Source organism: Nannobrachium achirus, assembly GCF_963921795.1.
Source record: "Nannobrachium achirus genome assembly, chromosome: 17".
In the NCBI taxonomy this organism is placed as follows: domain Eukaryota; kingdom Metazoa; phylum Chordata; class Actinopteri; order Myctophiformes; family Myctophidae; genus Nannobrachium; species Nannobrachium achirus.
Window position 1 is genome coordinate 18,183,245 of NC_137824.1, and position 11,289 is coordinate 18,194,533.

At 42.9% G+C, this 11,289-nt stretch overlaps 1 protein-coding gene across 1 annotated transcript; it reads left to right on the top strand.

Moving 5' to 3' along the window:
• The first annotated feature begins 242 nt into the window (after positions 1-242).
• On the top strand, positions 243-7,927 carry hbegfa (heparin-binding EGF-like growth factor a). The gene is made up of 6 exons (XM_080745935.1): positions 243-529; positions 2,041-2,286; positions 3,180-3,384; positions 4,198-4,350; positions 5,470-5,555; positions 5,974-7,927. The coding sequence occupies exons 1-5, from the start codon at positions 487-489 to the stop codon at positions 5,540-5,542; spliced, it is 720 nt and encodes a 239-aa protein (XP_080602061.1). The 5' UTR covers positions 243-486; the 3' UTR covers positions 5,543-5,555; positions 5,974-7,927.
• The last annotated feature ends 3,362 nt before the right edge of the window (positions 7,928-11,289 follow it).

Consider the following 11,289-nt stretch of genomic DNA (forward strand, 5'->3'; position numbering starts at 1 on the left):
GGAAAACAAAGAATGAAAAAGAATTTACCCATATTGCTTCACACCTGTAGTAAACATGTGACAATAAAGTGATAAGTAAGGCTTCTAAAAGGAAGAGGGAGAGTGACAGTAGGCTAGTAGTGTAGTGTAGTGTAATGTGTGTGTAATGTGTGTATGCTGCCAGTCTAGTAGGCGTGGTATGAAGTTCTTACTCTATAAATACCGCACTCCCCCTGTGCTGTCGCTCTTTCACATCAGGCTACTGGCCGTCCCGCTACTCACAACAACTAGAAGAGGGACTGGGAAGGAAGGGAAGGGAAGGTCCACAAGGAATAAGAAAAGGAACAAAAATAAAATAAAATAAAAATAAACAAGAAGAACCCAACAAAAAACAAAGGAATACTTCGGACCCGGACGAAGAAGAAGTTAAAGGAATTTAACTTTTTGGATCATCCAGCTGTTTTTGCGGGGTTTTCATACAAGAATTCACAGAAGTTTTGAAAGAAGATGAGGATTTTGAGAGTTGTTCTCTTGCTCGTCCACGCCTTCGGTAAGTTCTTTAAAAATATATATATATTTTCTTTCTTCATAGTGGACATAATCCACTGACTGATCGATTATTGACGCACAATACGAAGATCCCTCAGTATTTATTTCACACACTGACTGCACCCTAATAAGAACCGCTTGGCTTATAGGCTATAAGTGTTGTTTATTAGTGTGAACAGCCACAGGCATGACCTTCTCCAAACGTGCCTGCCGACGGTGATTTCATGATGTGAAGTTTCTATTCGGGAGCTAACGGGGTCATCTATCTTTCTATTTTAGAACATGCTTTATGTAACTGGATCCTACTTTTATTTTTGTCCTGTATTCTTGCCCGACATTAGCTAACGGTCTGTCTATGTGAATGTTGCGTGAGCACATATAGTAGCCTACGTTATGTGCCCAAGTCCAGCAGCTTCTTAAAGCCAAAAGGTTCCTCAGACAGACACTCAGTCACATTGGAACTAAAACTAACCGTCCCACCTGGACTGGACTGGAGGCAGGCAGGACTCAGGAGCATGTTTCAACTTGTCCACCACGCCTGAGGCTCGACTCCACCCCCACATTGATTATTTATATGCTGAATAGTGACCAATGGTCTCGTTTGCTTTCCTGTTGAACTCTGAGATGTCATTAGAGCCTTGTGATTCGTCTCACCCTCATTCTAATTCGAAGGGCCCCAAGTTTAATATGCATTAGGCCACCACGGATCCCCAATTTAATACACCCGGGCCCCCCTGTCTAACACTGTAACAGTGTTAATTGCACACATGGATGGAGCCAAACCATTTGTATGATGTGATGTGTCTGTCAGAGTCACAGACCAGCAAGTGTCCATTATTTGGTACTTCAGTACAGTACTATCAATCATTTAGCCTGGGGCACCGCCACCCCCGTGGAATGCCCTCAAAGGGACCTCAGGGATTCCCCTGACCACAGAACCACAGTTAAAGCCTTATTTATGTATTCACTCTTTATGTAGCAGCAGGGCTTCGAACCCGGGCCTCCTGTGTGAAAGTCTAACATCTTAAACATCAGACCAAAGAGACATCTCTTTGGTCAGGGGGGAGATTCTAGACTTTTGAGGCTTCAGGCTGGGGTTGCGACTCTCTCCGCCACACTTATACAGTATATGTCTTGATGAATTGAATACATAGGAGCACAATGGAAACAAGCCCCCAAGGCTTGTTGTGTTATCCTTTAAGCATTGTTGTATGACTGCACTTTGTGCGAACTGTTAATACATTATTCAATCAATCAATCAATAATTTGAACGTAACCACTTCGTCCGTATTGTGGGGAGGCTTTCGCAGGAAATCAACGCGTTGTGCGCTTGTCGATCGTCTATTTTCCCGCAAAAGCTTTCCCAACAATAACAGAAAACAGAAAAGACACACATACTAGTATAGAGCCCTGAGAGACTCCGGCACTTCTCTCAACCATATGGCGGCTCAAGTGGTTCAGTGTTTATTTCCCAGAATGCTCAGCTTTCCCGTCTTTCTCCCTCCTCTCCAGTGGCGTCTCGCCTGGCGGGCGGCGCGGCGGTGGACCGGTACGAGACGGAGAGGCAGCATCACACGGCCGTCATCAACCTGCTGGAGGCCGCGCGCAACGAGCGGACGGAGCCCGTCGCCATGGCGCCCACCACGGCAGAGTACCACGAAGGAGGCCACGAGGACGATGAGGAGGAGTATTACGACTACGGCGACGAGGAGGACGATTACGGTCTGTCCGGAGACTACGAGGTGGAGTTACCAAGAGGTACGTTGTCGAATGCAGTGTTTCTCAAACTTTCACATTTCAATTTCTCCCCTTAACTCTGACAGTGTACAAATGGAACGGGTCCATTTGGTTCCATTTGTACACTGTCAGAGTTACGGACTTGTGTGGGTCAATTTAGACCTCCCTAAAGGAACCCACAGAGTCCCTGGAATCCACTTTGAGAACCACTGGTCTAATGTATGCCTATGTAACAGTTTTCTGAAAAACCCATGTTGCTATATCAGTGGTGTTCGCACTTTTTCATGTCAAGGGGACCCCAAAAATGATATGTATTTGGCTGCCGACCACCCCATCTCCAAAAGATTTCAGTTAAAAATGTTCGCTTATCATGATTTATCATCTATAAGCGCAATGCGTGGCACGAAGTGACGCGCTACGAGCTTGTACCGGTATATCTTCTATTTTTGAATAGCCAAAGTAGAATGGTTAAAGTGGTTAAAATCTCAAATGACATGGGTTAATTTCAGCTTATTGTTCTTTCTGGGGTCCATCACACCCACAATATAAAATAAACCATACACAACCACATACAACAGGCTCAACAAACAGACAATAGTTACCATACAAAGAAAACCATGTACATGATGATGGAAAACCTATAGAAGTTTACAACTATACAATATTTTACATGTCATGATGAAAGAGATATTTCTTTATTTTTACTTTCAACCTACCCATGTCATCTTAACTCAACACAAAAATAAATAATGCAGATTCTATTTGGTTTAAACAAATCAATCACAGTTCATGAAATATTGGAAGATGCTGTTATGACAACATTTCAAAGTGTCTTCCCCGGATAACATTATAATTTTTTCACTATTATTTATCAAAGTCATTAATCGTTGGCCTGTTTGTTTGTCTTGTTTCAGTTGCCATGTCCAGTAAACCCAAGGACCCGCTGCCCATCTTGGACGCGGAGAACACGGAGGGGAAGAGGAGGAGGGGAAACGGGAGGAAGAGAGGCAAAGGGAAGGGCAAGGGGAGGAAGAGGAATCCATGTCTGAGGAAGTACAAGAACTACTGCATCCATGGCACCTGCCAGTTTCACCGGGAACTCAACTTCCCAGCCTGTGTGTAAGTAGTCCGCCTCTCACCCGTCCACGCTTCCGTCCTCTGTACGCCAGTGGTGCTCAAAAGTTTTCGTGTCAAGACCCCCACAAATTGATATATTTAGGCTAGAGTTCTCAAATTCTTACCCAACCGACATTTAGGGTAGGGTAGGGCCTAAAACTTATGTTAATTAGTCGGACCGGAACTCGGGCTCAATGAAAACATATTTATTTTTTAAATTATTCATATTACTTTTACTCTGTGATAGAGTTCTCAAATCCTTCCCGAACCTGATTCTACCCGACCTGACCTGACATTTTTGGGCCGGGTAGGGCCTAAAATGTATACTTGCCTGTCAGGCTGGCCCAGTTAGGGCCCAGTTAGGGCCCAGTTAGGGCCGGGCCTTAATTTTCAGGCCCGTTGAGAACTCAAAAGTAGCAGATCTACAAGTGCACAACAATTTGCGTTGCAACGTGTTGTGAGCTTATATCGGCTATTTTCAAATGCCCGATGTATAAAACGCGGTTAAAGTGGTTAAACCGACTTTGATGCTATTTTAAGGCGTTTCGCTTTCGACCCTCTGGAACGCCCTGAAGGACCCCCTCTGGGTCCCCGGACGGCTGGACCCCACTCTTGAGAACCCCCCCGCTCTAGCGCCCATTAAACATCCATCCACGCTTCCGTCATCTACGCATCTGCTCCATTAGCTGCAGGACTCTTCCCCGCATTAGCCCATTATTGATTTTATGATCTCATCCATCCGTCTCCATCACAATGTAATAATAATGTCCGTTGTTAGAAGATGAGTAACCCATCCTCCCCTCTGTGTGTCTCCAGATGTCATCCCAACTACTCGGGGGCGAGGTGCGAGTTCGCCACCCTGCGGTCGAGGAGCGAGGAGGGCTACAACAGAACCACCGCCCTGGCCGTGGTGGCCGTGGTCCTCTCGTCTCTCTGTCTGACCATCATCGGCCTTCTGCTGGCGCTCAGGTCGGTGTCAGTGTTGATTTTGTCGACTAAAACTACCTGTATGACGAAAAATGTTTGTCGATTGTGGTTTTTTTCACTGACGAAAACTAAATAAAAACGAAATCAAAATTAAGCTGTGATGACTAAAACTAAGACTAAATATGTTGACAATTTCGTCAACAAAATAAAAACTAGACTAAAACGTGGAGAAGAGAGTCATTTCATGTTGGTTGCTCTCAGGTGTTGCATGCGGAAAATAGCCGATCTACAAGCTCACAACGCGTCGCACTGCGATGCGTTGTGAGCTTGTAGATCTGCTATTTTCAGCACACAACCAAGTGTAAAATCAGTCATTACGATGCCATCAAGGGCTGCCAAAATACATTTTAGTCAACTAAATCATCCGTATTAACGGCGGCGAAGAAGATGGTAGCTACGCGGTGGAAACCTCCTCATACGTTAACGTTTCGCCAGTGGGCCTTGACCTTTCTAGATATAGTATATTTAGAGCAGTCGATAGCAAGGTTACACGGAGCAAAAGAAGAAAACATTAATATGTGGTCGGACATTGCAGATAAGCTTAAGGCTATGATTCAAGAAATCACTATATAGTGGTAACAGCCTAGCACAGGCATGCACTATTGTACATTCCGTGTTGGTCCGGGGAAAGGGGGTGGGTGGGTTTTCTTTTCCTTTTCTTGTTTTGCTATTGTTTGTGTTGTTTGTCTGTTAATTGCATTTTTCTTTTGATTAATGTTTTACTTTTTCTTGTTCTATTCATATGTATGTCTCTAATTTCATGTTATGGAAAATAAAAATAATTGATAACAAAAAAAAAAAACTAAATCATCCGTAGATTTAGTCGCCTAAAATCTTATGATATTTAGTCGACTAAAATTAGACTAAAACTAAAACCTTTCAGGTGACTAAAGTATGACTAAAACTAAAATTACATTTAATTCAAAAGACTATGACTAAAACTAAATCAAAATTTGCTGTCAAAAACAACACTGGTCAGTGTGACATGCACACACATCATGCTGCATACGCGCACATGAAGCACACATACCGTAATGTGCTTTTGCAGTTGGGTGAATCCGTGGTCTAAATCAAGCCATTCTTTTTTAATTTTGCCTGCAGGTTTCATAAGCGGGGAGCGTACGACGTAGAAAGTGAAGAGAAGGTCAAACTGGGGTTAACGCCCAACCACTGAAACACAGAGAGGGGTGAGTAGTCACACACACACACACACACACACACACACACACACACACACACACACACACACACACACACACACACACACACACACACACACACACACATGCATGCACGCACACCCACACACACACACTCAGTAAAGTAAAGCACATTTTCAAATCAAATCAAATTTAAATGCAAAGGCATGACATGTACGGTACCATTTTCATATCACATGTTTAGTACAGTAAATAAGCCAAGCAGAAGAAGTTTCATGGAAAAAAACATATTTTAACATACTTTTTCTTGATGTTGAAAATTTAAAACCGGGTCAAAGTGACCCGAAGGCCCTAGGGTTAATAACAAAACAAAACTAAAATTGTCAAAACAGTCTTAATCAAATAAAGTTTGTCTCATTGGTTTTTGTCTTGTGATTGATTCCAGGTACAGACGTGGATATTCTACCTCAAACTAGAAGGAAGAGGGATTCAGAGGACGTGGAGCATGCTGGAACAAAGGAAGGTTACATGAAGAAGGGAACAGAACAGCGGCAGGCGCTCCTGCCTGCCTGCTGCTTGTGTGTGTGGCACTCCTAAAAACCCACCCATGGACAGACCCGTCGGATCAAACTGGCCGGCTTTTGAAGGCCCCCGCCGCGCGTGGCCTTTTGTGGAACGAGCACGCCCCGAAAACTGGAATACCGACTGGGTCAGAGGATGGACTGGAAGTGGAGATTAAAGGACATGATCGATGAGAGGAGAGAGGGAGAGAGAGGAGAGGTCTGGAGTCGGACTCAGTTGCTGCTTCTTGGTTGTGTTTCAAAAACAAACTGCCAGGAGTTTCAGACTTAACAGGATACTTATGTTAAGTTATGTTATGTTATGATGTTTTTTTGTTATAGGGTATAGCAGTGACGGCCATTTTGTGGCTCTGCAGATAGAATGCCCATTCATTTTTCCCACAGAGATTAAAATAATTGATCTATGGGAAAAAATTAATGGGCTTTCCATCTGCGGAAACACAAAATGGCCGCCGCTGCGATGCCCTATATTGTTATTGTTGTTGCCACTGCCCCAATCACAAAGAGAGTACTCAACCTAGAGCAGTTCTGTCCTGTTATGTTATTTTGTTTGTTCGTTTTTTCATCAAACAGCATTTTATATATATTTTCCTGCACACAATGTTCGTAATTTTTTTAGTGTACTGTAAAAAAACATTTATTTATACAATCCATCTTTTAATTTATTTATTTATGTTTTCGCTGTATTTATGCAGATAACTGCTTTTTCGTTGACTCAAAATGCACTGTCAGTTTGTAAGAGAAGAAAGAAATGTTACAGTTGGCATTTTTATATTTGATATTAGACTGTATTTATTGATGAAAGGAAAGGAAAAAAAAGAGGTAACATTTAACAATTTAATTTGTCTGTGGATATCTGACAACTGGCTCTGATTTTGGCACTCAATAGCTGCTTAATAGCACTGTGATCAATCGGTTTATTCATTGATTAGACTTCAACATACTGTATAGTGTCCCGCCCAAATGTTACACTGACAGATCTCTGTCTGCTATTATAATACGTCGCATACTGTAGGTCTGTTTTGTCTGGCTATCCTATTCTGTACGTCGTTTAGTAACCAACAAAAAAACCATGCATTCGTGCTTCTGTGTTCCTGTGTTGCCATGAAAGTCGAAAAAAGAAGGGAGTCAAATATCGAACCAGGAGCCTTGATCGGCCAAGGCATTGTAGCAAGTGTTGGGCTGAAACACAAACACAATACAATCTATTGTCGCTGTCGGCCAGAAACCTTGTATCTTATTTTTTTGATTTTTTTAAAGATTCGTTTTTTGGGGCTTTTTATGCCTTTATTTGATAGGACAGTAGACTGACAGGAAATGGGGGGAGAGACGGGGAATGCTGCAAAGTTGTCCGGATCAGGAATCGAACCGGCGACGCCGCCAGGCTACACAATGGCCATGTGGTATGCGCCCGGACCAGTAGGCCAGCGGGCACCCCCTCGTATCTTATTTTAACTTATTTCCTGTAAATTCTTCTTACTACAATGTCATACAAACATATAGCAAAAATAGCCGATCTACAAGCTCAAAGCAACGCGTTTTGATCATGTAGATGCGCTGTGTTTTAAATTGGAATCTGTTTTGGTTTTGGACATGACAGCGACAGTATGTTGTATCGTTGTCTTATCATGGTTAGAAGAGGGTGAGTTGTTCTTCTCACTGGTTATATTTAATTAGCCACTGAGATCCATGTTAAGCTGTTAATAAAATGTGAAGTTCAAAGTGTTCAGGCTTTTCAAAACAACCTGCCCTGCAGTTTTGAAGTGATTTACTTGTTTAAAAAAAAACTTGTTTTTTCTCTGAAAGAAATAAAACATGTCTTTTTCTCAGAAAATATGTCTTTGTCATTTCGTTTTGTAAAATTATTGTTTTAAATTTGTATTCACTGATCATCGTAATATTTATTCATTAGTAATAGCTTTATACTGGTAAACGTCAACTGTAATCGGTAAGGTCAGGTACAAATTTAGGATTGTGATTCATTTCCTGAATACGGCTTCATTATTATTAGTTTGGTATTTTAAATATGGCCAGTCTGGTTATGATAACATAAACATGTCCTTTGCGTGCCTATTCAGGGTCTGTAATCACAGCTGACATAATATTTGTCTTTGCTCCCGTCCTCTGACACGCGAGAGGCAAATGCTTTTCAACCAAAGCACCTGTATCCTGCAGGGGCGTCACACCACATTCTGGGCCCTGGGTACAAGGATTCACTGCGGGCCCCCCATGAATGTTAACTATTGAAAAATAGTAGATATACAAGCTCACAGCGCGGCACCGAGTGCCGCGCTGCGAGCTTGTAGATCTGCTATTTTTTCGTGAAAATGTGTGCAAGAAACCTATGTCAAGGACCCCCAAGATGATATGGATTTGGCCACGGACCCCGATCTCAAAATATTTAGTTCCAGGGACCCCCAGAAGCAAAATTTGAGTAGAAATGTTCACTTAAAAAATACATTATATTCAAAGATTTTCACACATTTTCACAACTTTTCAAAAATAGCAGATCTACAAGCTCTGTGAGCTTGTATATTTGCTATTTTTCAATAGATAAAGTTATTAGGGCCCCTCCACCTTGGGCCCCAGTAACTCAGTCCCACTTTCCTACCCCTTGTGAAGCACCTGTATCCTGCCCTGTGGTCGTGTCACGTGTGATGCTGGCCTGACAGCGCTTCCTTTTTAGGCAGAGGGATTTCATTAGCCATGTAATAATGAAGCTCTTAGCATGAGCTAAATAAGAAGACATTGGCTGTTAAGCCAAGTCCATCCCCCCATGGAGCACATTAGAGCACATTAGATCAACTGCAGTATTAGTCATAATTAGTGGTTAGCTCTGATGACACGGCATAATCACCATCAAGCTCACCCTAAGTCTAATTTAACACTTCATTGTACAAATGAGGCTGTAGTGATGGATCCCTCATGTCAGGGGCGTCAATTGGGTATGGCAGGGGTATGCAGCTGCCATACCCTGGGTCCAGGGGGGAAAATAAAAGTTACTTTTAAATATAAATCCATGAATGTCTCTTTGTCTATCTGCGCTGGTTATTATGTATTTGAATTATAGTAAAATAACTACAAATGCAAAATTTTACAAAATGGTCACTTTAACAAGGTATTATAATTATATTCTCCACACCTGTATTCTCCCCAGCTTGACAAAATGGTATATTCCCAGGTTCCACAGGTCAGCTGCACAGGTGCAATTCATTATTGTTAATTGTGGCACGTTTACTAACATGCTAAGTTTAGCTGCACTTGAAAAACCATTCCAGGCTGCCATATCCAGCCCAAGAAACCGTAGAAACCTGTGTAAAAAAACGGACAAAAGTATTTTCTTTTTCAGACATTGTGAAAATAGCCGATCTACATGCTATTTTCCCAATAGAACCGTGTTATCCAAAATGTAATGCCTATTTTCCATGAGGACCCCCATCTTTGCCATACCCTAGCTTTTCCTGAACTGACGCCACTGCCTCATATGTTACAGTGTGGTGGTGGAGGCTGTGATGGTGGTGGTACCAAAGCTGAACGGTTAGGGAGCCCGACTGGGGAACCAGGGTTGTCCCAGGTTCGATTCTAGGCATGGGGTAGCAATGTCGATGTGTGTCCCTGAACAAGACTCTCAACCCATAATTGCTCACACGTTCCTTGAGGGCATGGGAATCGGCTGGGTTGGGCTGAAAATACTGAATTTCCCTCGCGGGAGGAACTAGGTATCTGTTATTATTACAATTTTGAGGTACCTTTCCTTTACTCGCGTGTGTGAATTCTTAAAATCTTTCGACTCCACATCTCAGAGACACATATTGTACTTTCATCAATTATTTGACAGCTTTATATTTTAGATTATTATTACAAAAAATATACCACGGTATACAACTAAGCTCTATTTTATACTTTGTCTATTCAAAAATAGCAGATCTATAAGCTCACAGCCCGTTGCGCAGAGAGCTTAAATAGATTTGCAATTTCAACACATTTTTGAAAACCTTTTTCTCCTTTTTTTTATTTTTTACTTGTGAAATACATTCTGCTCATTTACTTCATGACACTTTGAGTACATTTTAGATGTCAACATAATTGTAAAGTAAAAAGGACTCCAGGCTATAAGCACAAACCCACCACAGTACGCACGCAGGCTACGTGCGTTGCCACGGGAAACAAACAGATGTGCAGCGTACTAAGGCCAAGGTGGGGGCCCCCGGGAGACACGACACCTGATCTCTCTAACCACAACACATCATGCCACCACACACCACACCATTACTCACACAGGACAACAGATGCCATGTTCAAACACACACACACACACACACACACACACACACACACACACACACACACACACACACACACACACACACACACACACACACACACACACACACACACGGCGTAATAACACTATAACATCTGAGCCCTCGAGCCGCTCCTCCTGAAATACCGCAGAGCTCAGAGGAGCAGAGACCGCATGGCAGGCAGGCAGCAAGAAAGAACCAGCAGGATGCAACAATGCAGCCATGTGCGACGCGTGCACTTTTTAATTTAAAACCGGGGGCCAAAAGGAGGACTCAGAAGAGAGTCTTCTAAACTAAAATATAAAAGGGCCCAGCTGGACTCAAAGGCAGGCTGGGACCCAACAGAACGTTACTCACACACTGAAGTCACCTCCTGCACACGGATGTCGTTATACGCTGACTCTGTGTGTGTGTGTGTGTGTGTGTGTGTGTGTGTGTGTGTGTGTGTGTGTGTGTGTGTGTGTGTGTGTGTGTGTGTGTGCGTGTACGTGTGTGTGCGTGTACGTGTGTGTGCATGTGTGTGTGTGTGTGGGTGTGTGTGGGTGTGCGGTGGAGTAATGCCTTGATGCTATGACTGGGTTAACCAGGCCATTACGAGCCGATATCCACAGCAAAAACACACACACGTGTTTACATGTTTTGCAATGGGACAGTTTCTTTTTTCTTCTTTTTTTTGGACGGGTGTCTGGCTGTGGGTCCGATTCCCATACACTCTATATATACTGAACAAACAAGATAGTGCACAGACACGCACCCCAAGAGAGAGGGAGAGAGAGGTAGTTGAAGACAGATGTTCCACTGAAACCACACGGGTGTGGCAGCTAGACTTTATCCAAGAATTAGTCCTCCTCATACGGTTTGTTGAGCAACTGGGAA

Bases quoted from the DNA above. Each gene is read 5' to 3' on its own strand.
- hbegfa (XM_080745935.1), top strand. From the start codon at position 487: ATGAGGATTTTGAGAGTTGTTCTCTTGCTCGTCCACGCCTTCG. The intron at 2,287-3,179 runs GTACGTTGTCGA...GTCTTGTTTCAG, and splicing joins CGAGGTGGAGTTACCAAGAG to TTGCCATGTCCAGTAAACCC. The intron at 3,385-4,197 runs GTAAGTAGTCCG...GTGTGTCTCCAG, and splicing joins CTCAACTTCCCAGCCTGTGT to ATGTCATCCCAACTACTCGG.